Source organism: Pocillopora verrucosa, chromosome 1 (genome assembly GCF_036669915.1).
Source record: "Pocillopora verrucosa isolate sample1 chromosome 1, ASM3666991v2, whole genome shotgun sequence".
Lineage (NCBI taxonomy): Eukaryota > Metazoa > Cnidaria > Anthozoa > Scleractinia > Pocilloporidae > Pocillopora > Pocillopora verrucosa.
The window spans coordinates 36,205,317-36,231,190 of NC_089312.1; the positions used below are offsets into that span (position 1 = coordinate 36,205,317).

Below are 25,874 nucleotides of genomic sequence, written 5' to 3' on the forward strand. Positions count from 1 at the left end.
TTATTAGTAACAAATGATAGCGTGTAGGCTATCGGCGTGTAGGAAAAAAAGATGATTTTACTGAGCCAGTTTTATACAGTAAGAAACAACTTTCATCTCAATAATGCCGTAATTACGATGTTTTCGAACCATTGAAATATTACGCGTCTTTTCACTAACAAGTTAGGGTCGCCTTCAGTCTTACTGTTCTCTCACGCAAGTACAATACAAAAGTATCTATATCTGTGGTCTCCTGGCAACAGTGAGATTGTAGTCGCTAAGGACTAATCCATGATTGTATGCTGTGTTCTGGCTTTGATCAGGGAGGGGGGAGAGAAGATACCTGTCAGGAGGATAGTGGGTAGCCCTTGGTTTGTCTTTGTGGAGGACAGTGGTACTTGGAGGAAGCTACAAGTCGGGGGAAAGGATCTGCCTATCGAATGAAAGTTTATGCCAAATTAAGATAGTGATAAAATAGGGCAAATCGAGCTAATATGCCAACCAACTGACTAAGAAGTAACGAAAATAATGATTTGGAAGGAGAGTCAAGTCTCGTTCGTAAATCTGTTTTGTTTTGTTCTTGACCGATTTGTGGTTTCAATTGATAACCTGGTCTATAGTTAAGATCAAGACTGACCCGAGTTCGAGCTCTGGCCGGGAACATTCTGTTGTGTTTCGTCGGCCAATTCACTCTTACAGTGCATTTCTCCGGCCCAAGGTTGTAAACAGATACTATTGTTCTAGGTTACAGTAAGTTTTTCAGTGGAGATATAGACCGGTTGATGGTCGGTTTTTTTCCTCTTTTTTTTTTTTTTCTCCTTACAAAAATACCAAAATTACAACTGCAGGTTCATTCAGTACAGTTTCCTCAGCTGTTAATACTCTGTTTGTACAAAGATTTATGGAGCTGATACAGCTAAAGATTGACACAGCTTTCCTAAAAACAGCTGCATTGCCGAGATTATTCTCGTTATACGAGACATTGCTGACAGTGTCGACAACTTGCGATTTTTTTACGCACATCTGCCAAGCTGTTCAGCCAAGATAACTTTGAAAACTTCATACACTTTGAAACTTGTATAACCAACTTTTTTCTTTACCAAAAAAGTCCTTTTTCTGCTATGAATAAATGCAAACAAGTCTTTATTGCCAAAAATGATTTTTAACAGGGTCTCAAATTTAGCTACAAATATTTTCTCAGTTGTCCGCCATTCATCTGAAAACTTAAAAGTTCACCTCCTACTTTCCTAATTTCCATATGTAGTTGTTTCCGTGAACTCAGTATCATGAAGTTCTTCGTTGTTCTCGTGATTTTGTCGGCTGAAATAAATGGTAGGAAGTTCTTAAGTGAATTGAATTGATGAAATTTGATGCCACAGAGACAAACAATGTTCATCAGTTTTAAATAGAGGATGAACTATAAAAGTTTTAGGTGTGGTATCTTAACTCATGTTTAAGGATATAATCACCCTTAGCTCTGTTGTTTGAGATTGTCTAATCCTCGGCAAATTGTTTAATTTCTTAATGTTGGAGGCATACAGAGGATTTCGAAACTAAGCTCGAATTTACTTACTATTAGTTTGTAAGATATTAATTGTATTCAAGTTACGGTTTGAACTAGTTTATAGAGTCTAAAATTTTAATCTGACGTGGTAAATTTAGCAAGCTTTATAGGAATATAAATTACGTTTCATGTATCAATTTATCTTCTTTTTTATATTATCCATACTGTTAAGTTCGCCAATTCTATTACCTGTAAACATGTGTACTACTGAAGCCATTATTATGATAGGAATTTGACGCAGGAATTTGAATCAACTGAAACGTGCTCTGAACTTACGTACGTCAAAAAAAAAGTTAGCAGATTACTTTTGACTGCAAGTAACCTTTGAGTGATATCTCACTCTCTTTGACAGGTTTGTGTTACGACCACTGGCCAAACTGCAAAGACTACATGAACAGACCAGGCAATCTGTGTGAAACAAATAGCTTCGTAAAATACAAATGTAAGAAGAGTTGCGGTTCGTGCGGAGGTAAGAAGAAATATCAGCTTTTAATCACTCTCTTTTGACATTCCTGCCAGTAGTGGCATCCAACTCTATCGTTTCCTACATTTTGCGAGGAGTTCGCGCTGAAAAAGAGTTCATCAAGAATCGTAAGCAAGAGCCGCTGAGATGGGTCTGGGAACATCAAGCCGCAGGAGCCGCTAAGATGGTTCCGGGAACATCACACCCCTTGCATTTATGTAGCTCAGAGGTAGAGCACTAGAGCGAGAGATCCGAAAGTTGGCAGGTCTATTCCTTGAATAGGACTCAAAGTAGCATCTTCCGCGATTCTGTTGTATGTCTATCAGCGTTTCTGTAATCTTAAACACTGTTTGATTAAACATGCCTTTTACTGATCTTTTTTCTCTGATCGTTAGGTCCCAGGCCTCCTGTGACACAAAGGCCACCTGAGCCTCCAAAGCCATCAAGACCACCCGCACCTCCCCCTTCCCCAGGTGAGTGGAGTTCATATCAAGGCCTCTCTGAAGAAGTTTATCTGTGCTTGTCTTGCTTGAAAAACTGAACATTGACAGAATTACCAGTAACTATACTAATCGATGGCGTGAATTATATGATCAAAAATCGTTTTAGGGAAATTAATTGGAGAACGTTATTGCGTATTAGTATACTTACAGGTCCTTACACAAGGGTGATTACAGAGATATATGTGACCTGATTGGTCGATTATGTCAAGTCTTACGTTAACCCGGCCATGGCTAAGATTGTTACAAAGCAGCGTTTGTTATAGACAGCCGCAGCGGACGTAAGTCGATTCCTGATAGGTTCTCTGACAATCACCTGACTAATAATTACAGTCTGTTTAGACTTAGTGCCTCTTCTTGAATAATCACCGAGAAGTTGAGTGATTATCTTTGAGATGGTTCACAAATATTCATTTCTCCTCCCCTGAATACTGATCTTAAAATAATCTTTCGACGTTCAGGTTCATGCGGCATGAAACCAGAGTCACGAATTGTTGGTGGTACCCAGGCCCGTGCGGGCGACTGGCCATGGCAAGCAATGCTCAAATATCGTCCATCATATAACAAAGGAGCAAGTTTTTGTGGAGGAACCTTGATAGCTCCACAATGGGTTCTTACCGCCGCACACTGTGTAAAAAGGAAGAGAGCTGTGGATCTCAGGATCAGGTAATCTGAATCTTCTCAGTCATTATCCAAGATAGATGGCCCTGTAATTTGGAACAAGAAGTCTGAGAGATTACGATAGACTGATTCTTTCAATTTGTTTTTTGATCTAAAGCTGAACATTAAAGCTCATTATAGGCTCAGGCTGCTTAGGCTGCTCAGGCTGCTCAGGCTGCTCAGGCTGCTCAGGCTGCTCAGGCTGCTCAGGCTGCTCAGGCTGGATCTGGTCAAGGACCTGATATAGTATCTCTATTCTCAACATAAAAAGAGAATGAAGATTTCCGTTCCTCCTAGTGTTTAACTTTATTTATTCACACGCCAAGAAATAAACCAAGTTCCCAATTGTTTAACCTAACAGAATGGGAGCTCATAACAAAAAGGGAAATGATGCAACAGCTCAAGACATTGAGATTGAAAGGATTATAATGCATCACTTGTACAAGAAACCATTCGGTATGAGTCATGATATCGCCTTAGTGAAGCTTAGCAGACCGGCGGAGATCAACAGGGCTGTGAGACTCGCTTGTCTACCAGACGCATCAGTTGATCTACCAATTGATGACGGTAGCAAGACATGCTGGATCACAGGTATTTCACTATAAACATTTTGGGTCAAATTTGTGGGAATTTTTATTCACAGCAACACCTGTCGGAAACTTTGGAACAATTCCATTTTAGTGCGCAATCTTTATCATTTTAGTAAGGGAAATGCTGTTTTTCATATATTCTTTCAGTTACATGCTATTTAACTTTTATCAACCACAGGCTGGGGTTCCCTGTCTTCTGGAGGACCTAGTGCCAGTCAACTCATGCAAGCTAAAGTACCACTAGTTTCCAAAGAGCGCTGTGTCAAAAGTTATCCAAGGCAGATCCACGACTCCATGCTGTGCGCAGGTCATGATGAAGGTGGGATAGACACGTGCCAAGGTGACAGTGGAGGTCCACTGGTATGCAAATATGGCGGTAAATGGCACTTGGAGGGTGCTACAAGCTGGGGGCACAAATGCGCACAGCCAGGGTACTTTGGTGTGTACGCCAATATAAGATACCTATTAGATTGGGTCTATGACACAATGGCTTCGTATTGATTAAATCTTTACTTTGATGACATTGATACAAGGTTTTAAGTAAAGCAATAGATAAATAAATCTGGATACAAATGAAGTATTTCATGGATGGTTTGTTGTTTAATGAAGGAAATGGCGCCCACAAACCTCATTCATAGTCCTGTCAAATCCCACTAAAAACATCAGCCCTCTTCCCGGCCTTCTCATCATGACGAAGACAAAAAGTATGCCAATTGTATTTCTTGGTGTTCTACATATTAACGATTTATGGTACTGATACTATTAGCGTACTTAAACTCTAATATCAAAATATTTATGAGGTGATCACATTTGGTTTGCATTGTGACGAAACACTCCACTTTTTTTTCATTCAGTGATATTATTATCTTACGGGCTTTTACGGTAGTCTCATGAGAATTTTCGATAAGGCACTGCAATTATTTCTTTTCCCGTTCATAAGGAGAGATGTTTATCTCAGAGCGCCTAAAGATTTGGACGTCCCTTACATTTCAGTAAGTTTTTGACTCGGTGCCACTTCTACTGTAGTACTGTAAGATATTCACTGTAAGATATTCACTGTAAGATATTCACTGTAAGATATTCACTGTAAGATATTCACTGTAAGATATTCACTGTAGGATATTCACTGTATGATATTCACTGTAAGATATTCAGAGCGTTACTTCACCGCAAGTTTGACATTTCTAAAAAAAGGAAACAATTTGTGAGCACGTGCATACAAACCTGAAAAGCTGAACTGCTACATAAACTTGGATCAAACGTTCCCCTTTCCTTTACGTGAGAGCTTTGCGTTGACACACAAACAAGTCCATCTTGTCACAAGGTATGGCAAGGTTGAAATATCCCAAAAGTGATTTCAAGCCACTGTTTGGAAATATTTTCATCGGTAATACATGTAATAAGTTTCTGTGGGTCGGTGATTAATACCTTTGTTATCGACAACATCTACAGACACCTTGCTTTTCATCAAACTAATATTAACTGAACAATTCGATGACATTTCAGACGTGAATATGATTGATGTGTTTCTTCTGTGTTAGCCACAACAGCTGACTCCTTGCTGAACAAAATCTTACATCAAGTAATTTGTTATCCTTCAAGGTTCACCGTCTAGTAAACGATTCCCATAGACAAATTGTGTTATTCTCAAACGATGCTCTTTCTACAAACCGGAGAGGTCGTAAATAGTTCTTTACATATCTGACAAAGAACCAACGGCACAGTTTTGTGTTTTCACGTTCGATATTGGATGCACGACAGCTCATCACCCGGGGCAATAAAGCATTATGCTTGCGGTATCCTTATATCTCCTCTGATGTTCCTCATACCAATTGTTGTCACGTGACATCGTACATCTGATGAGCTGATTGTACTGACGCGTTTGTTGCACATCCGGTTTCTTGGAGGACTTTCTCCACACATTCTTCAACTTCTTTGTGTCCCACGCCTTGCAGCTCTTTCAATTGGTCCTAAAGAAAATCAACCATCCTGCTCTCACTTTGGTATGAAGACACAAAAAATAATTATTAAGTAACGATGTCGACAGGAACAAATCTTAATATGTGAATAATCTCGAACAGCTTTTTGTTCACACAGACATACCTCGACCTGTTTTCCACAACACCTCAAAAGTACCACCAAGCACTCAGCTGTTTTCTGGTTCAGCAGCTCAAAAGCTGAAATAAAAGATATTAAACGCAAATATTACGCTTTATTCGAAAAAAAAACCCACGTACGTAGTTGAGAAGGTTCCACAAGATCTGAACAACTCTCTTCCCAACCATACAAGTAAATTACTCCATTCCTGCTGAAACCTCTGGTTGTGTTCCTTCCTACGAAAAGGGAAGCGCTTAAAGAAACAAACGTGTCTCCATGTATTTTTTTTGACACCCATTCTTACTTAAAGGATAAGTATTGACAAAATCTATCAAGAAAACAAACGGTTACCCTGAACTGCTATGTAAGCAGAAGAGTCAGTTGCATCAACCAACAGCTTCAAAAGACTCTTCAGGATTGTAGAACTGTGATTAGGAATCCTAAAAATATAGAAAGCATGAAAAGGAGTAAGAAAGAGCATACTACGCATGACCAGTGACCCTAAGCAAAACATTTACAAACGCCCGCGATACTAAGCGTTTGCATCGCGGAACGTTGATCACAAAAATTAACTTCCTTGGAGATGATAGTTTTCTGACAAACCCCTGTGCCGATTGATTCAAAACCTATTAACGCTGGTCGTACATTGAGTTTCATGAATACAGAACGTTCATGATGTTACAAAGTGAGTGGAGCCAATTGTGACTCGAATATCTCCGCCCTGGCACATGTAGCAGTGGAATCAGGAGCAGGCAACTTCTCTCACCTGGGCCAGGCCTGTAACATTGCGACTTTCAATGCATCCAAAACAGCCAACCGTGTCTCTTCCTCTGGATAATCACTAACTTCCAAATATGAGACTATAACTTTTAAAAGCCGCTGAAAAAAATTTAAATCACCTCTTTTGAATATTGCCAAGTCATGTTATGTAGCGAACAAGGTGACTCAACTCAGCGTAGAAAGAGTCAACAAAACTGAGATCAACTGAATAAATGGGTGACTGTAAACTGTCATACTGGAACTTCATGTATTGAGACCTAATCAGCGGTAGATAGACAGATAGAAAAGACAGATAGACTAACGTGCGGACGTACATAGAGACACATTTTTCACCACGTGCCAAGAGCAGTTTCAGACGTAATTTGTATCCATTAACTTAGTCACTAATACCAAATTAAGTTAGTACCAACGGCTATATTTAGTGCGTTTGCCTCTCATGTTTTAAATGTCAAATGTCACACTGAAATTTGCCTGAAAACGGCAACAAACTCCCGTTAATTATCTAGACAAATACTTATCTTACTATAGACATATTTCAGATATTACTTTTATATTAAATACACATAAGCAAGTTAGGAACTTGAGGATAGGATTGTCCCAAATATGTTACCTTAAAGTGCCTTAGTATTGTTATTCCCATGTGTTCAATAAAATGCTTCAGGTGACTTGCATACGCCTGGAAACAAATCAAATAATTATTATTAAGTAAACGCAGTTTCAACTTTTTTTACTGCGGCATTACCGCCACAATTTAATATTCAAGTTGTTCCCAAAAATGGATGATCAGGCAAGCACACCAGCTCATTAACAAAATCTGATGAAAGGAGAAATAACAGATTGAAGTTCTTTCCTGGATTGCTTTTGGAGCAATCTGCAAACTGGTCACCCATAAGATGCTTGAATCGTTTCTGTAGAAACAACTATGTCTTTCAGATTAAACTCAAGGCCATGGATAGTTAAAAGCTGTGATCAGTTGAGGTACATGTACAATACAGTCCATATACAGTTAAAAAAAATGTATATCTAATTATCTGAGAGTGAATCATGTGTGGCCATCCATAGTAATAGAGCACTAGAAGAGCTAACCATATTTACAGTAATTTTTGGGTTACACTGGAATTCTTCTGCCACCCACATTTCTTAGATAGAAAATTTTAACAGCAGATGTATTGCAACTAGGAGATTCCTCCAATGCCTATTCCAAAAACTGACCTTTCTTACAGCAATTTTACTTTCAAACTCCATGGAGGAGAGGATAATCTGAAACAAACCATCACATTTGGTTGTCTGCAAAAAAAAAAAAAAAGTAGAGGTCAGGGAATCAAACAATACACACCAAAATAAGATCAGCCTGTTTATCTGACACCACTCCTCAAAAGAGATCCTCTTAGCACTTTGGTTTATGTCCCTTTTGTTCAGGGTACGCAGTCCTGCCACCTACATAGGTCTACTGCCTAGATCTTTTACTTAGATTTTCTTTTAATTATTGAATTATTGAGAAAAGAAAGAAAGAAAAAAAGAAAGAAAAACCTCTAAGCCATGAAAGCCATCAGAAAAGACAACATGCTCCTGTTCACAGATGGATGTCAAAATAAATTCCCATCCTCTTGATAAACAATGTCAACAGGAAAGTGTAATTGGTTTCAACCTAAAAGTAAAACTTTACTGTGCTTGTGACCAGTAGAATGAGAGTTTTCCAGACAAGGACTATTTTTTTAATTTGACTGATGTCTTTTATAACCCAAATGGAAGTTATCATCACACTCACATATTAAGGAGTTATTTGTCTTTCAAGTTTTGTAAGGCTGGTATATGAAAACTGATTGGTCAGTCTTCATTCATGATGTTATTGGTTGTAAGACTCAGTAAAGGGGTGTAAGTCAATCAACCACACACCAACAATGACCCTTTTCAACCCTACACACCCTTCCCTGCCAGACAATCGTATGATATCATGATGATAAAAGAAGCAAATAAAAGAAGTAAAGAAAATGTGAACATCACCTTACGGCCAAACTTGGCTTTCTTTGGAGATGGTTCAACAACTGCTAGGATGCTTAGCAGGCACGGATGAAGAGAACGCATCAGGGAGGGGTTATTGCTATATATGTGACGCTGGGATGCCTACAGGTAATTCATGCCATAAATATCATGTTACTAAATAGTGTTGATTCCCTTTACCATGCAAGTTTATTGCCCTAAACAAACATGAAAAAAGTTGTGGGGATGCTCTACTATTGACTAGCTGCTGATGTGATTTTTATAAATATTGTCCTCAAGACTCTGTAAAAACTAAGAACTGAGTACTCATACCATTTCCATCAAAACCAAAAGATCTAAGTTCAATGTGCTGGATTTAGGAGTTTTAGGAATTACCTCAAAAAGAACATCAGCTCTTCCATACCACTGCAATTCAGCTGAATTCTGAAATTGAAAAGAATAAGAAATATTCAGAGTATAATAGAATTTAACTATCTGTAGCCTTTGACAGAGAAACTGATACATATGCACAATATTTGTAGATACAAGGTATCATAACAGTTATAAAGTGAAAACAATCAGCTCCACATACCACATTATCAATGACATGTTTTAAGCACTTAAACCCCAGTGTTTTGTTCTCAGTCTGTTTGATAGTGGAAGAATAAACAAGTAGTTCATTAGGTACATTCCATTAGTAAATTTTAAACATGACTGTGGTGACTATTTCATAACCTCTGGCATTCATGCCAATTGACAAAGATCCACAACTTCCAACAAGCATTAAACTGTCCACCATGGACACTATAGTAATCTAATTCCAAAATGAAGATCACAAGTAATCAATTGAAAAAAGACAAAATCCTAAAATACTTCATTAAAATCTAGTTTCATCAAATGCTAGAGAATTTCACCAATGAAAAAACCTATACCTCATAATCATCTATGAGAAGTAATAGAGGAGACATCAGCTTGGCAAAGTGTTCCCCCACATAAGGATGCTACAGACAATGAAGAGTGAGAAGGTTAGAAGGAAAATGTCTGATGCTTAGCCTCAACTGTGTGATTCTCAAGAGTGATTATTGTAAAAGTTCTCTCTATTCTTTTTATACACTAAAATCAAATAGGAGATCCAAACCTAAGAATTGTTTAAATAAAGCCCCAAATCCTCACCAATAACCAGCATTGAAATTATGGTAATCAGTTGTAAGAATTTGCTTCTGAATCTTCAGAGTTGGAGGGTTTAAATCCACTGCATTTTAGCCAAAACTTTAGTTAGTTTTCAAAACTTTTCTAGTCAGAGTTATTTACTTACTTCTCTCAACCTTAATTATTTACATGTACATTAAAAAAAATTTGGTTCTATCCCTTAAATTTTCAAAAGTCCCCAAATCATTCTTAGAATGTTGTTCGTATCAATCGGAATAGAAATGTTGTTCATATCAATAGGAAAGACAAATAATCCACAGACTCAATTGCTGTGCTGGCAAAGGCTTGGACTTAAAATAACCAATGAGCTGATATACTGTATATTGTTAAGTCCTCCTATTCAGTAAATTGAAATCAACAACATGTAGACAGATGTTTATTGAAAAAGAGGTATTGCTCTACTAAGTATCCTATAATTATAGGCAGTTCACCTTAATTTGCAGAGTGCACCACACAAGCCCATGGCAAGCAAGCGGAAATTTCTTCCAGTTATCTTTAAGGAGGTGAGATCTCAAATAATCAAGGATATGTCTGAACAGCCCTGAAGGGAACAAACTGTTTGGTGACTGACTCTCCTCTACCATGTTGAACACAACAGACTCAACCTCAACACAGCCACAGAGAAGCTCCTGTACTGATGGACACTGGCAATTGGTATATATCAAGGAAACCAGCTCTGCAACACATTGGCCATTTACAATCTCTCATTGAAACATTCTGAGTAAACCTTTCAAGCTTCAAAAGTTGGTACAATTTTAAAAAAAGAACAAAGTAAGACATTTTTCAGTTGATAATGACAAAATAAGCAGATCTGTGATCATCAACTATCCAAAGAAAGCCATGAAATGGTAACTCAAATGCATACACAAAAACAAAGTTTCCAAACAAAATGTACAGTATCTGCATTATACTTTATAAATTTCAGTGGTAGAAATTTTGTAGAATGAAGATAATCCTATAAAATGAGCATGCAAAAATCCAGGAAACTGGATGTTCCTAATGCATAATATTAGTGCTCATACCATGAGCAAGGGCCATTGATGCTGTGCTTGTCCAAAGATGTGACTCCATGTGTACAGCACATAAAGCCACCAAGCAACTGCAGGTCTTTTTTAAAATAAACTTCTTAAACACCTGCAATTTCAAGGTACAAATAAGTATATGGAACACTTTGGTTAATGATGTTAAGAACCTACCTCCTTGAAATCTTTTAAGATTGCTATGAGGGAGTATCTCCACACAGTATATTAGCATGAACCTTCAGAGCATGTTTAGCTGTAAATAATTACTATATTTTATCTTTATTAGTATTATCATTATTTTCTATCTTTATTATCATAAATAGATTTTAAAAAACCTTTTGAGGAACATCTGTTAAAGTCTATTGTTTATTAAATTAATTTTCAGCTACTACATGTATGTAAGTGCTAAAAAAAAATAAATGTTATTGACTCAGTTCTAATAAAATTTAACAACTCACTGCATCCACTGGGAACTCTTTCTCTGCTAGCAGTTGATTATCCCTGTTCAACAGTGAAGATAAAAGTAACTGGCAAATCTTCAAAACAGCAGAGGCTTGGGTCTCATGCTTCAACATCTCTTCTTTATCCCAGCCTTAATGAAAGAATTCAGGGTCAGACATGTGTTGTTCTGTCAATTTGGTGATTGTTCAAACCATTTTGACCATCAAATAACAAACTCATTTATTTAAAGTTCACCTGAGTAACAAACTAGAACTTTGTTACTAGGGTGATACCCTAGAAACAAACTAAAAAGCAAACAGACCAAAAAAATCAAGGATACAGGTATTAATTAGAATAACGTTGTTATCAAATTATGTACTTAGACATCTGACTGTAGAATTTCATTTAAAAGATGGTGCCGTCCCAAACCTAATTCTTCAATCTGACAATCAGGCTATTGATTACTGTTTTTGAGATAAACAGCTATTTTTTGTAGTTGTGAAAAACTCACCCCCCTCATCTTCGATAAATGGCTCTGCACACTGAACCAAATTCTCGATAACTGCAGCAATTTTCTCTCTGTCTTGAGATTTTTCATCCAGATTTTCACACGACTTCGAATATCCCTGACCATTCAACCAGTCACTGTACCTTCTTTCCAAAGGTACCTTCAAATTAACCTGCAAACAAGGTGAATTTTGACTGGTTTCAATCCTTGCATAACTGGTCGCCCTGATAAATATCAATAAATAAACAAAACCTTGATGATAAATCCGATATTTATCCACGGAATGGCTCTTTCTCTGGTGCGTTGTTTTCAAATAATCATTTAAGATTCAGAATTAAGGGAGTAATTACCTAATGATTATATTAAAATCAAAATTGCGATATCTACCTTCTTCAGCAGTGTTATGATTTCCATGAATGCGTTTTCTGGCAAAAATGTTTGTAAGGTTTGAGAAACCTGTATCATTTCGTCCGCCATGTTGTTGATCGTAAGGCTTGGCTGCCAAGCAGTTAATTCAACCCGTGTAGGGAGAGGAAGAGATCGGATATAAGATACTGCAAAATTTTCAGTTTAATGGACAAATAAGCCTGAAAAATGAAAAACCCATTATTCAAAATAAACTTGAAACAAAGAAAATGTTTAAAAGTATCAAATGTATTCTTTAAATAAAGTTTTTGGTTCATGAATAGTCAACCCTACCCCCTCCCTCTCAAATCATTACCCGAGAAGAAAGCAAAGATGGCGGTAACTTTAGTGAAGGTTGCTGGTAAGTTTATTATTGGCGGCCTTGCATTGTATGGATTGTCAGAAGTGTTAAGTTCACAAGACGACACAATAAAACAGCTCTCGATGATTGACAGTAAAACTCGTCAAAACATTCCCGTTAATTTACCTGAGGTAAGTTCCCGAAACAAATAATTCTATTTAGTGGGGCTATGATTACAACATGCACTCACTGCTACAAAATTTTTTTTTCAGCAAGTGCATATTGTAGGCAAACGTGATGCTGAAAGCGTTGACTCATATCTCTCTCTTGTATCATTGTTCGCTTACATCTCTATTTGAAGCGGTCGTTCAAATACCATGGGCACTTCCTTATGGAACAGTCTACTTAAGTATATTCGGGATCTTAGCTCTTTAGATTCCCCTGGTGAACGAATCACGAGCTATGCTTTTCATCATTACTGATAAAGATAAGCTTACTGAACATTATCTTTTATTTATGATATACATCATAGTACTTATGTTGCCGTCGATGTGTACATCTCATTGTGATGGTTTCTGAAAAACCATTAATAGTCTGAACCAATTATTGTTTGGGAAAAATAACCTTCGTGAGTTTACATTATATACATCATATGTATGGAATTAGATCTGGTAATGAAGAATTCAAATTACACCAATATAAAACTATTATTACTATTAAAGAGTTCACGCATCAGAAGCTTGTTGATTGAAATTGGGAAAGGTTGTTTGAGTGTCTACAGAGTGGGTCTGCTGTTGAAAAACCTCGAAATTTTCTCATGGAATCCTTTTCTTTTAACTGCTGTGTGAAAGTTATTTCCTGTATGCTGGTATTCATGTGCAGTTTTACCACTGTAAAGCCATAGGAAATCACCCAATAATTTTGTAGTCATTTACTGGTTCATTTTAGGAATTATCCTTTAATTCATCTTAAATTAATGTAACATGTAGATATCTGGTAATTTTTTCTGGTATTTTTACAGCTTCCAACAACTACAAAAATTAGGCAGTCTTGGAATAGTGGAGTGCAGAGAGTTTTTGGGGGACTGGAGCAAGTACCAGTAGCAGCATGGGAGTTGGGCAAAAAGGGAGCTTCTAATGCAAAAGAATTCATCAAAGAACAAATGAAATAAGGGTTAAATACCTGCCATTTGTTGTCATAAGTTATGACACTCACATTAGCTAAATGAAAGAGAGTGATCAACTTAAAAGACCTTGGAGATGTTGATTGAGAGTTGCCTAAGTCCAGCTGCTATCACAAAATTCTCAACTCTCGTTTATGTATTAAACTGAAGTTTGTTAAGTGTGTCCTATGTAAACTTTTGTAGTTACTGGTGTTAAAGTGTTTTGTTTTGCGATAAAAAGTGAGGTTTGATTTTTTCACTATGAAAAGACTTAAGTGCAGTGTACTCCATATTTTTAACTTGAATGGAGAATATGTGACTGCTCTGCTTCTTGTTGGAAGTTTAAGTGCACAAAAATCAATTTTTCATGTCTTCCAGATTTTGTTTGTATTTCAAACTCTTCTCTGCAGACATTTTTAAGCTTGGGTCCAGGACTTGATCTGATGAGGAATGTTGCTCCTTTAGGGATAATGAACCACACCCGATGGACACCCCACCCCCCCCTCTCCCATCCTCTTGAAAAGTACAAGATGCCATACATTTACATTATTTCAGAGATATGTTGACCTGTTTCACTGCCTTGAGTCAATGCACATCTCTTGCCATAGCATTGTTTTAGGTTTAAATTCAATTGCTGATTAGGAAGAAGTGTGTTGGTAGTTTTGGGGTCATGTTGCTAGTTTCTTTCCTTTAAGATCACTTAGTTGCTTGTCACTGGTTTGATTACTTGGAATCATTTTGTACTTTACACAAAGCTGATAAAAGAAAATGTAATGATAAGGCAGAAAGATTGCGGAGGTGTTAGTGATCGGAGGGAAGAAATACTTCCAAAGGCAGGAAAGGAGGCGCGGAACCCTAAGAAGATTGCAAACTAAGGAAGCAGTATTAACATTTGCAACGGATAAACTCATGTTCAGCAGGGCAGCTTACAAATCTCAACAGTACCATTTGTAAGAAAACTTCCCTGAAAGTTCCACTGAAACTCCGATGGCAAAATAAGCTTCCATGGTATGAAAACTTATTTTGCCATCGGGGTTTGAAATCATGCAAATTTTGGTAATTTCACGTTTTGTAATTTCACGTTTTTTCGGAGGGCGGCAAACCAAATGGGAATATTCTAAAAACCCGAGACAGCAAGTGAAACAAGCAAAACGATCAAAACGAAACGACAGTAATGATCAAAACAAAACCATTACAACGATCGAGAAGAGTGGAGGATGAAATGAAGCGGAAAATATTGATGAAAAACTTCAGATGTTCTCTCACATTCGAGGCTGTTAATTATGAAGGCCGCCTCAAGAATACGATCATTCAAAATATGCTGAGAAAGCAGAAATGGACTTACGAACATCGAGTACGAAGTTTTCACACGTTGCAACAAAAATACTACTCTGAGGAAAACATAAGAGAGAATTTCTGTCTTCGAAAGCCATCAGTCTGTAAACTTTTCTCCGGGACACTATGTGCTATCCGCCAAAGCCTGTAGCAACCGCAATTGAATTCGGATAATTGAATCAGAATAGATAACCGAAAAGTCTGTAGGATTAGGCCAGACATGGCTGAAAAGAGCGAAAATATCAGAAGAATGAAATCGTTTCTGTGGACGACGGCAGAAAAAGCGAGAAAACAGAAAAATGAACACATAAAGTAACACTGGCAGTCTTCTTGCATTATGCATAACGATAATTTTCTGACTGACTTATTCAAACAGTGGAATGGTGATATATCGACTGGTACCAGTGAAACAATATCCTGCTAATTAAGAGCCATACAAGGAATACCATAGAATAAGTTCAAGAAGTCTGAACTTGAAATTGAATTTCTCCTCCGTGATACTCTCTCTAAACCAAAGGTGTAGTGTTGATTGTAAATAGAACACGAACTTGGTGTTGGTTGTATATTCTTGTTCATACTATTCATTTGTGTTGCATTTAGTATTATCACTTTTCGTTACTTAATGTTACCTATACAGATATTCGGTTGACCGTGTAATTTGTGCAGTTGTGTGTTCAACGATTAAAGGTTTGTTTACGCTTTTAAAATGTCTCCCTTTTCTAAAACACAACAAAAGGGACGGCTCGTTATACATGCCCTTAGTAATAGAAGTAAAGTGATCAGGCCACCCAATTCGACATCAATCACTTTCGCACAAGGGAGATGGTTTTCGGATTGCACTCTTGTGGTATATATCTGAAGAAAGAGGATGTTTAGTTCACAAAGAACATCTTTCCTTTGGAAGATGCAGTTATAGCCATTTTTTCGGTACCTCAGTCTTTTTTTTTTAAGTGACAGCCTAGTAATTGTTTGGGGAAGTTGCGGTCTGTTGACAAATTCTAAGCTATATTTGTTTTCTGAGTCAATTCCCGTAGAATCTCTGTCTTGAGTCCTGATCTTGATAGGTGGAATGATCATGATTATAATAATAATATTATTATTATTGTTATTGTTGGAGGGAAACGCCGGGTGGCAGTTGTATGCTTTCTCAATCGTGTAAAGCTGCTTGCCCAACTCTCCCTGTAACGATTTCTTTGCATTGTTTAAGTTCAGTCTATGCCCATCCGGAACAAGTGGTGAAGCTCGACAAGATTCTGACTTCCTCGCTCTCTCTCATGTTATTCAGTTGAGTTGTCTTGGTGACCTCATCATGCCATTTTCACCTTCAAAATGACAACCATCTTAACGGTGAAATGTATTATAGTCAATTTGGATTGACACACATCAACTACAAAGACATCGCCATGTATTTCTCTCCTCAAATTCCTGAAAATATCTAAGAAAGCATTTCATGACATTTACTCATGCGACGCGGAGCAAGCAATAGGCAGCTCGTATCACTAAGCCCCTTACATTACTTTTCTCCCTTAAACAGTAGATTTGGAGAGGATATCTTCACATTTTGTGAAAACAATCAACCCTTTTGGCAAACATTCAATTGTTCACATTTCTTACCAAAGATTTGTTTGTAGTATTGTTTAGGTATTCAGTTGAAAATAAATTATGATCAGCTCATTTGTTCCAGCGCTTGACTGATTAAACCAAGACGAAAAAAGAAAGTCATGGCGTTAAATTAGATAATAGATAAATAAAATTGACGTGTGATGATAGAGACGAAAAAAGGATAGAACTAACAGTAACTCACTTGTATTATTTCACTTAAAAATAATGAAGAATAGAGAGCTTTTACAGGATTTGATTTTTTCAACATGCCATTCTGGTGCAGTGCTCTAGGATATGGTCAATGGTAGGTGAAGATATTCCTTTTCAAGAGATGAAATGACTGAAGAATTTCGACCACAGTAATCTTATTCATAAGCAGCATATGGGCGCACTGGTTTGCAAGAGAATAGTTAAATGGGAATGAAAGGTGTGGTTCATGGAAAAAAGAGTTAAGACAATGTAAGAAAGGGAACTTCGAAATACGAAGAAAGAAAGACGTTACTGACACAAGATGGCACGCTCTATCGTGATTTTCCTTCATGTTGGTTTAGACAATTTACAGTTATATAGATTGTTCTGTGCAATAAATACATTTAGCATTCGCATTTCTCTCATCCCTGGTTCCACTCAGCGTTACACGAATGAAGTTAATCCCCGTAAGGGGTTGATGAGTACCCCAAGGGTTTAGATCTACCCACGACTTGAGTGAACCTTGGTCTCTTCTTCAGTTTGTCTTCTGCACTTAGGAATTTTTGAGCATCAGGCGACCTGAAATGAAGATATTTGCACGTATTCAACCACTAAGATTTTAGGCATTTCCTTGTTCCACAATTACTTAACCTAAAGCTCTTTGCCACGGGAGGAACGACTAACCCTTAGTGTTGGCTGATGTCAACTGACAATGAGGGACTGCACGTGCTCCTGTTAGAAATGGAAACTTTCTGAGTTCGAAACTTTCATTACCCTCAAATGGAAGGGTGGATATATTCAATTTGTTCTAAGAATGGTGGTTATATTCTTCAGTCCGAAAAGAGATTCAGAATCTATTTCTTTACAGGGAAAAAAGTCATTTCTTATGAAGCTCTTTCGATACTTTACCGGACAAGAAAAGTTTTTGGTAGTGCCTTTTATCTAAAAAGAACTTCTTGTGGTTTCCCTTGGATCATGAAAGAAAAATATTTATGAACATACGAATCGCCCGCTAAAAGAATTCTCCAAACAAGTCTCTAATACTCCACACAACTTACATCTTTATGCGGCTAATGGTGTCTGCCATCTCTTTTGTTCTCTTGTGACTCTTTCCTAATGTTGCACTCAGCATATTGTGCGCCTAACAGGTAAACACACAAAACAAATTATATTAAATCATGAGGAATACAATGTCCATGGCTATAATATCTGAAAAAGTTTGAAAAACTGGTAAATTATGGTAACCAATCCTAGAGCTCCAATAAACAAAGAACATAGATTAAAACTTGGTGTTACCTTGGTGAGCCATTTCAAAGCCTGCTGTGTTCGTCCTTGTTTCAGTCTTATACTACCCATCAACTGGTATGAAGCAGCAGCCTGCTCACTTGGGTCACCATACACCACTGTCTTAGCTTCTGCCACTGACTTCTGAAGCGACACTGCCTCCTCCAGACTGCCATCACGAATTAACAAACGACTGAGCTCATCCTAATTAAAAAAAAAACGCAAACTTACAATAAAAGTGGAAAAATTTCCCAGAAGTCAGTTGTTGCAAAAAGTTTTACTTTTGTACATCTGTTTACATACAAGAACAATCAAGTTACTGATTTATTACAATAATATTACCAACCTTCTATCTGCTGGCTAAACAAATAATAACCATATTAAGCTGTTGGTATTAACAATATTATTGTTACCTATGCTCACTTCCCTTTTAAGAAAATAAAGATTTTCTCCAAGTAAAAATTTGATAATGATTTTTATGAAATAACAAGTTTATTTGTCCTCTCATTGGTCAACAGGCACTGTTACAATAGCTAAAAGACATGAATAACAATCATGAAGTTGCTGAAAACCCTTGAAATATTTTGGATCAAAGACAACATAAAATTTTTGAGTGAAACTTAAAATGAGCGAGAAAAGACCAGAGATTTTATTTCAAACTGCAACTTGATAAAAGAATTTCTGCAGTGAAAGATCTCAGTTATGTGTCTAGGTTACCTTTACAAGAGATACAACAAAATACAACAATATGTACTGAGATGACTTTAAACTGTACCTGGGCCTTTATAGTTGAGTTATTATATGGACCTCTATGCTTCATGTATAAAGTTATGGCATTCTTCAAGTATTTCTTGGCTTTATCTAGGCTTTCATCATCATCAGTGTAACTTATGGCCATAACAAATGAAGAGTCTGCAACTTCCATTGAATCTTCCCCAAATCTATAAATATGAATAAAAACATTTTTTTTTTACAGAAGATGATAAAACTAAACAAACTTGCCTCATGATTGGCAACAATATTTGTGTTCAGACATTACTTTGATTTGCTGATATCATGAGCTTGCATTAACAACTTTGATGCCCTTTCTCTGCTGGCTGTGTCACCATGACTTCCTTCCGCACGTGCCAGGCTTTGGTAAATTGGAATCAACTCTTTGCTTTCAGCTCCATAATATTTCTGAGCAACCTCTAATGCCTGTAATGTGAAACATACAGAATTGTGTATTGGCTTATTGAGACCAAGAGTAAAAATTAGGTTCTTATATCGAGGCTTCTCATAATTTTATTCATTTACTGTTTAAGTAAGACCATAAATTGAAACTGCTACCTTTTCAAAGCATTCCAGGGCATGTCCTGTTTTGTGAGTCTTAAGACTGACGCGACCAAGGACCAACAATATTTGAAGCCGTCTGTTAGGGTCCTGATGTTTTGGCCCTAGTTCTTCTCTTTCTCGTGATACTAACTCTGCTTTCTTAAAGCTGTTCTCAGCCTTCTGTGTGCTGTAAAGAAGCAAATGCACTATTCTTTTCTCCTACATCTTAATGCTACATTACCTTTAAATGCTTCTTGCAAGTTTCACACAAACAAAATATTACACTGTCTGCTGTATGCTAATTGTGAGTTAGAAGCATAACAGGTCATTTAATTGCAATCACTGCTAAGTAAGTTCAATCAAAATTTAATTTCTACTTCAATACAGTTCTACTGTGCAAGTCATTTGATGATAATTTGCCATTTCAGTGGAAGGAAATCCCTCTTTATTTTTGCTTTTCCAACCTTGATAAAATCTAAAATTCAACCCTGTCAGCTTCAGAAAGTGGAACAAGTTGCAGTTTCAGCTGGAATACCTCAACCACACTTTAAGAAAACAAAACAGACTGCAAATAATTTTTCTGTGGGAAAATCAGGTGGTGCAAGAGGCTAGGGAAAGCAATGCAGCAAACTCACCTACTGCATGTACATTGCACTTACTTCTTCAAGGCAATCTGAGCTTGTCCCATCACAAGATACATCAATTCCATAACAGGAAGCACATCAGATCTGTCATAAATCTGTCTTCCTTGATGTTTTACTGCATCTGCTGCCAGTAACACATCACGAGCATTTCCAGCATGAATCAGGGCTTGCTGGGCCATTCCTGACAACAAGTAGACAATGACTTGAAAATAAGTGGATAAAATCTCTCTTCAAAATATTAAAAACAAATTTAGGTTTACCTTATATGTTCAAAATTAGATCTCAAAATTGATGTGTTAGTAGAGGATAGTTTATCCTAAACATTACTGATCAGAAAAATTTCACAGAACCTACCCTTCTGCTCTAGATATGCCTGTGAAAGCTTTGAGTAAGCTTTAGCCAGTTTCCAGTGATTATCCCCATAAATTATTCTGGTTAAAGCTACACATCGGATTCGATCATGTACAGCTCTATCATCTCCATTGTTGGCAAATTCCCGTGCTTGCCTTCTGTAGCTTTTAAGCAAAACCTGGGGTGGGGCCAAACCTAATCAAATGCAACAAATCATATCAAAAAATAAAATCTGAAGGATTGCTCTAAATTATAATGATTGGTTTTGTCTACTGTTAACATAAATCAGTTGAGCTGGTTCCTTGAATCAACAGTTTGTGTAGAGAGATATTATTTTGACTGTTGATGTTTCCACGGCAACAGAATTGTGGGTACATTACAACTCCTCAACAATGAACGTTGTATCTTGCCTTACTCTGCAATATAACTTAGTTTACCTGGCAAATGTATCAAGCAAATAAATGCTTGCTAACAAAAAAAGCTTTCAGCAATATCTCTCAAGAATTAAGAGGATGTCAAATTTAGTGACTAAAAGCTTTATTTCTATTCAATTCAATTGAATCCCTTTTTGAAAAAAAAAACAGGTCACAAATCCCTTTTCGAAGGCAATCTAACAAACTTTTGTCTTGGTTCTTAGTTAACATTATCATCTATTATAAATGTTGTGGCCATATTTTTTTCCTTGATGTCAAAACTTTTAAACAAGTGTTCCTTTCATTCATCTATTTCCTTACTTTGTTTTCACTCATTATCTTAATCTTTAATAGAAAAGAAAATAGAATTTAAAAAGTTTTGAAATGTTTGAATGGTGTACACTCACATAACACAGTGCGTAATATACCTCTAACATATCCTGAAGGATAATTTCCCTCTTCATTGCATTCTTCATGATCAGATTCCTCAGAGGAGGAATATTTATACACAGCAATTCCTGAACTCTTTGGGCTGTTATCAGATGCAGATGGAATGTGGATCACCTCTGGGATGACATATTTCTGTTGATCTGGCAATTGTTCAAGCTCTCACTACATTTTTCAGCTTTGATTAAAGAATATGAGGATCTACTAGTGAACTACAGGTAATTTTACAGATTACGCTTCAAACCGCTGACCATTACGTACAGTATGTTCTAGGATAGAAGAGTGGAAACAACACGAAATATTTTGGGTTACAAAGAGAAGAGGGAGGGATTAATGAAGTGTTACAGTGGAGATAGGAGCAAAAACTACCATCACACCTGTCTGATAAGATTCCTCATCATCGCTTGTCGTGTCTGTTCTGCTAACACTTGCATCACTTGCAGTTTTACTTGCGACCGACGACACTTCTAATTCCATCGAATTTTACGCCTTGTCAAACTTAGAATGCATTTTCAAGCGTAAACAAGCTCAAAGAGAGACAAAGACAGTATAGTTAAATATCGTCTGAGATAACCTACCCTGGGATCAGAGTTTCCGAAGTCACTCCTGTTAACCCTGTTGACATCAACCACCATATTTTCCAAGTCTGAATTTTTTCCACGCTAAGCATAATGGGAGTTAGGCTTGTCGTCGTCATAGCAACTAACACCCGCCATCTTGAACTGCAAGGACAGAGGAAAGACTCGTTTGAAATACAAGAGTTATGCCTCAAAAGGAGGAGCCGATCTATTGCTCACAACAAATCAACATTCCTCCAGAGTTGCCAGATATCCTAAAGCAGTTTACTAAGGCTGCTATTCGTACACAACCGAAGGATGTTTTACAGTGGGCTTACGCGTAAGTTTTGTTTCTTCTTTCCGAGATAAACTTACTTCTTATTTTGAGTTTTAATTGGTAGACTGTTGTCACCAGCCTTTTGAAAGAGTCTTGAATACCGTAACGATATTTTAACGCGATAAACTATCACACCAACATTTTGGTAAGGAGGGTTGATGGAGGTAGCCCAAAACTTAGTTTACTTGTCGAATTTTTGACTCAAATGAATACGTTACGAAAATAAACATTTGGCAGTTTCTCCACTAGCGTAGTAATACCATTGATCCCTGCATCTTAAAATATGTAACAGGATATTTGAATGGTCTTTGGGAATTAATTGTGTTTAAGTGTCCTCGGAAAAAAGTCAGGCAGCAGAACTCTCCCATTTCCTTTCGACAGTAGTTACGGACTTCATTTGAACTGAGACATATTGTAATACTGATGAAGGGAAACATTCAATGATACTTACAAGTAAGGATATCTTTTATTGATAATGAACTACTCATCATCAGCTTCGTATAACCTTTAAAAGAAAGTGTACGTCATAACATTTGCACCACATAAACGTGCATTTAGCCATCTTGATTTAAATAAAACTTGATATTGATAAACTTTTAGGTACTTTGATGCCTTGTCTAAAGGAGAGACACCCCCAGTTAAAGAACGTCTCGAGTTCCAGTTAGGGCAGCCTCTGGAAAAACCCCTTACTCAAGGCTTACTTGCAGTTTTACACAAACAGGTATCTTACACCATTTGTATTAAGCTTGATGTCATCGATTCATTTTGCCAAACTTGATTCTTAGATGACAATGAAGTAACTTTAATTAAGGATATTTGAAATCATTTTTGATAAGTTATGAGCTTAAGTTATGAGCTTTCATGAACTCCAGAAAAAAGACAAAATGTGATGTTAAGTCAGGTGAATTCTTCTTCCACAGGTAATTTTCCTGTTTCCACAGGAAATTTACCTTACTAAGTGCAAGGATCTTACTTGTGGAAGTATCCTTTGTGCCTTTCAGCTAAGATGGTCTCTACACAAGAGAGATCCTAGTTCTACTGCTAGGGCCAACTATAAGCATTTTTTGGTAAGCTGACAAACAAAAAAACATGTCGTGAGGATGTTTTTCCTCCTGGGATCTTCCAAAAACTCAAATCTTCCCCTTGATAGAATGGCACCTTAATCTGTGGGATGGTTGAGTCTGAATTTGACAGACCCTGCATACATGAAATGGATACAGTATCCATGACCCTACTCTTCAGAGAATGAACATAGGTACTTCCTCAATGAATTATATTACTACTGTAGACTAAAATGTTAGAAATACACATCAACTCACCATAACATACTTTTTCTAGATTATCTGTTAAATTGTATTATCCACTTCTAATTACTCACCATAATTTGTGTATCAGAGAACACAATGTTATCCTCATTTATTTATTTTTTCCCAACAGCTAGGTGGAAAGCCTGTTATAGAGTTGTCATCCTTGGAAGAAAAGTGGAAACATTTGTCACTTCCTAAAGACACTCTGGATGAGCTACTGAGGTAATATAAGCCTCTCTATGTTACTCAGTGTATTTTAAAAAAAAGTGGCCTTAACATTTAGAAATGATATAGTTTGTCTCTGAGCTGTAGAGTTTGGCAGTCAGCAATTGAACTAACTGTGTCACAAAAGAAAGGATGATACATTGTTCTTCACTGTGATGAATGACCACAGGTTTTTTGTAATATTAGTTAACCCTTTCCACCCTAACATCAGTATTCATATTCTCCATACTGTTGTCTGTAAATTTACTAAGGTGCTGACAAGGAGAATTTTCTAACAATCAAGAGTTTCTGTAGTTGGTAATCATTTCCTTTATTTTCATGACATTAATGTGTGATTCAGTGGTGACATTGTAAGGAGAAATTACCGTAGATGCTAGTCACACTAAGAGGTTAAGGGGTTAAGAAACTGATGGTGTACATATATAGAGTGTGCATGGATCAAGCAAATTAATTTAGAGGTGTCCATTCCTTTTCAGGTTGGGAAGTTTTGCTGAAGAACTGAAGTGGCTTCATTTTCTGGCTCTTGCTTGCAGTGCAATTAGTGAGGTAATTATTGTAGTCAAGTTATATTATGCCAAATATATGTCTGTATTGTCAAGAATTAAAGCTATTTTTAAGTATTAAGCTTACAAATAAAACACACTTTTATCTGACAGCTTGTTGTTAAGTAAGTTTGCTTTTTACCAGAAAAGGATTTGTTTCTTGAAATCAGTAATTGTTAGTCAAGAATAAATGCCTTTCAAGTGATTGAGGCTAATCTACAACAAGCCATGGTGCTGATAATTGAATTGCATGTCAATTAATGTGCTAGATTTGTTCCATACAAACCAACAAAAAAGGAATGGATACAGAGTTATAAGATCAGCAATATTTCCATTTCTTTACTGTAAATTGTTTTATGTCCTAGAATCTTACATTGGCTATGAAAACAGTTTGTGAGATTTTGACAACTGATCTAGAAGGGGGCCCTGCAAGAATACCATTCTCACTGTTTAAGGAATTGTTCACATACCTAGCAGAGACTGATGGAGAAATTCCCAAGGAACATGTTGATGCTGTCATTGAGCACCTAAGCTATGACGTGTGAGTAGCATTCATACTTATTTCAGTAGTAATAAATGCACATCCTGCAAATTTCTAGTAAATGTATGATAGTGGTTGGGAAGTTAAGAGTTAGAAATGTGTGACTTGGAAATACACCAGAGGAGTAAAAGGTTTTTCAATGATCTCTTTTTGGAATGACAGTTTTCTTTGAAAATACTTTTTAAGCCTTGGTAACTAATTGTCCCTTGGAGTTCTTTTGATCTTTTCATCACTGTAAATATTAATCTTTATTCAAAATAGAATAGTTCTATGGCTCAACTATGATCTGGATCATTGACCATTCTAAGATCTACTTCCAATTGCGATAAGGACTACCTAAATCTTTCCTCCAAGAAAGAAAGGAGTACATAAGGCTCAGTATATAATATTCCCCCAAAAGTTTACCATATCTCTCAACAAATTGAATTGAACCAGATTTATGTTAGCTAATGGTGAGAAATTTTTTTTTTTTTCAGAGACAAACAAGAAGGACAAGTCTCTCCACGCAACTTTATGAGTGACAGTTGTCCTCCACTTTCACCTAATGAAAACTCATGAAAACAATCATGACATAAAAACTGAAGTAGAAACTGTTTTTGTAATATTGGTTCATTTTATTCCAGCCTCAAGCTGTCAAAAATATGCGTTTTCAACATATTACAGGCCGTGCTAATCAACATGTACATGTCATAGATACTATCATACACATCCATCTCTGGAAAAATCCTACATATATATATAATTTATATATGAGGCCAGATTAATGTAGTAAACAAGTTGCTTATGGCTAGATCCTTACAGTAATGATAGCAGAATGCTTTCAAGGAGCAGTGTTAGTGAAATGTATATACATGTACTATTGTGATCAAGAAGTAAACTTTCACTCAACTTATGCCCTGTTGGCTCTGAATTACTGCATTCAAGGGCTAGCCATACACGAGTATCATTATAAGGAGGAAAATGTGAGATTTTGACTTCTTTTCAAACAGTACATATTTATCTAGTTTGTGACTTGATGAAGCCAACTGGCAGATACCAAATTACAGTACAAATTACTGATCAGACCTGACCCTTTACTGGCCATCTCATGTTCCAAACACTCATGTAGAATACAGGAGGCCCAAA

The 25,874-nt window shown here is 36.8% G+C and overlaps 5 protein-coding genes across 7 annotated transcripts; 3 read left to right on the top strand and 2 right to left on the bottom strand.

The window, feature by feature from the left end:
• Positions 1-1,256: 1,256 nt before the first annotated feature.
• On the top strand, positions 1,257-4,400 carry LOC131798443 (trypsin-2). Its single transcript, XM_059116089.2, has 6 exons — positions 1,257-1,311; positions 1,896-2,012; positions 2,402-2,479; positions 2,968-3,172; positions 3,528-3,757; positions 3,935-4,400. Exons 1-6 carry the CDS (start codon positions 1,266-1,268, stop codon positions 4,255-4,257), a joined length of 999 nt encoding a protein of 332 aa, XP_058972072.2. The 5' UTR covers positions 1,257-1,265; the 3' UTR covers positions 4,258-4,400.
• LOC131798442 (TELO2-interacting protein 2) lies at positions 4,304-12,286 on the bottom strand. 3 transcript variants are annotated; one of them, XM_066173378.1, is made up of 15 exons: positions 12,181-12,286; positions 11,797-11,965; positions 11,303-11,436; positions 10,845-10,956; positions 10,254-10,363; positions 9,546-9,614; positions 9,206-9,259; positions 9,010-9,057; positions 8,638-8,757; positions 7,846-7,920; positions 7,244-7,309; positions 6,620-6,732; positions 6,205-6,293; positions 5,860-5,933; positions 4,304-5,726 (listed from the first exon to the last, which is right to left on the bottom strand). In XM_066173378.1, the coding sequence occupies exons 1-15, from the start codon at positions 12,268-12,270 to the stop codon at positions 5,595-5,597; spliced, it is 1,455 nt and encodes a 484-aa protein (XP_066029475.1). In that variant the 5' UTR covers positions 12,271-12,286; the 3' UTR covers positions 4,304-5,594. The 3 variants fall into 3 exon arrangements, with proteins under 3 accessions (XP_066029475.1, XP_066029474.1, XP_058972071.2); XM_059116088.2 differs by having other exon boundaries at positions 4,306-5,726; positions 10,254-10,498; XM_066173377.1 differs by lacking the exon at positions 9,546-9,614 and having other exon boundaries at positions 4,305-5,726; positions 10,254-10,498.
• Positions 12,287-12,519: 233 nt separating this feature from the next.
• Positions 12,520-13,845, top strand: LOC131798455 (uncharacterized). Its single transcript, XM_059116102.2, has 2 exons — positions 12,520-12,690; positions 13,521-13,845. The coding sequence occupies exons 1-2, from the start codon at positions 12,532-12,534 to the stop codon at positions 13,668-13,670; spliced, it is 309 nt and encodes a 102-aa protein (XP_058972085.1). The 5' UTR covers positions 12,520-12,531; the 3' UTR covers positions 13,671-13,845.
• A 1,459-nt stretch (positions 13,846-15,304) lies between these two features.
• Positions 15,305-21,874, bottom strand: LOC131798406 (tetratricopeptide repeat protein 23-like). The gene is made up of 11 exons (XM_066166078.1): positions 21,819-21,874; positions 21,618-21,738; positions 21,222-21,383; positions 20,384-20,575; positions 20,045-20,210; positions 19,401-19,572; positions 19,111-19,268; positions 18,847-19,012; positions 18,084-18,275; positions 17,846-17,928; positions 15,305-17,366 (listed from the first exon to the last, which is right to left on the bottom strand). The coding sequence occupies exons 2-11, from the start codon at positions 21,715-21,717 to the stop codon at positions 17,246-17,248; spliced, it is 1,512 nt and encodes a 503-aa protein (XP_066022175.1). The 5' UTR covers positions 21,718-21,738; positions 21,819-21,874; the 3' UTR covers positions 15,305-17,245.
• Positions 21,875-21,923: 49 nt separating this feature from the next.
• Positions 21,924-25,641, top strand: LOC131798407 (ropporin-1-like protein). The gene is made up of 6 exons (XM_059116050.2): positions 21,924-22,137; positions 22,735-22,855; positions 23,572-23,663; positions 24,143-24,212; positions 24,574-24,749; positions 25,226-25,641. Exons 1-6 carry the CDS (start codon positions 22,004-22,006, stop codon positions 25,305-25,307), a joined length of 675 nt encoding a protein of 224 aa, XP_058972033.1. The 5' UTR covers positions 21,924-22,003; the 3' UTR covers positions 25,308-25,641.
• Positions 25,642-25,874: the final 233 nt, after the last annotated feature.

Coding starts and splice junctions, on each gene's coding strand:
- LOC131798455 (XM_059116102.2), top strand. CDS start 12,532: ATGGCGGTAACTTTAGTGAAGGTTGCTGGTAAGTTTATTATTGGCGGC. Junction 12,691..13,520: donor TTCCCGTTAATTTACCTGAG/GTAAGTTCCCGA, acceptor GTATTTTTACAG/CTTCCAACAACTACAAAAAT.
- LOC131798443 (XM_059116089.2), top strand. CDS start 1,266: ATGAAGTTCTTCGTTGTTCTCGTGATTTTGTCGGCTGAAATAAATG. Junction 1,312..1,895: donor TTTGTCGGCTGAAATAAATG/GTAGGAAGTTCT, acceptor TCTCTTTGACAG/GTTTGTGTTACGACCACTGG. Junction 2,480..2,967: donor CGCACCTCCCCCTTCCCCAG/GTGAGTGGAGTT, acceptor TTCGACGTTCAG/GTTCATGCGGCATGAAACCA.
- LOC131798407 (XM_059116050.2), top strand. CDS start 22,004: ATGCCTCAAAAGGAGGAGCCGATCTATTGCTCACAACAAATCAACATT. Junction 22,138..22,734: donor GTTTTACAGTGGGCTTACGC/GTAAGTTTTGTT, acceptor ATAAACTTTTAG/GTACTTTGATGCCTTGTCTA. Junction 24,213..24,573: donor CTTGCAGTGCAATTAGTGAG/GTAATTATTGTA, acceptor TTTATGTCCTAG/AATCTTACATTGGCTATGAA.
- LOC131798406 (XM_066166078.1), bottom strand. CDS start 21,717: ATGGAATTAGAAGTGTCGTCGGTCGCAAGTAAAACTGCAAGTGATGCA. Junction 18,276..18,846: donor ACTCAACTATAAAGGCCCAG/GTACAGTTTAAA, acceptor TTTTTTAATTAG/GATGAGCTCAGTCGTTTGTT. Junction 17,367..17,845: donor ACCATTAGCCGCATAAAGAT/GTAAGTTGTGTG, acceptor TCTTCATTTCAG/GTCGCCTGATGCTCAAAAAT.
- LOC131798442 (XM_059116088.2), bottom strand. CDS start 12,270: ATGGCGGACGAAATGATACAGGTTTCTCAAACCTTACAAACATTTTTG. Junction 9,058..9,205: donor AACATGTCATTGATAATGTG/GTATGTGGAGCT, acceptor TTTCAATTTCAG/AATTCAGCTGAATTGCAGTG. Junction 8,758..9,009: donor GAGCTGATGTTCTTTTTGAG/GTAATTCCTAAA, acceptor AATTACCTGTAG/GCATCCCAGCGTCACATATA.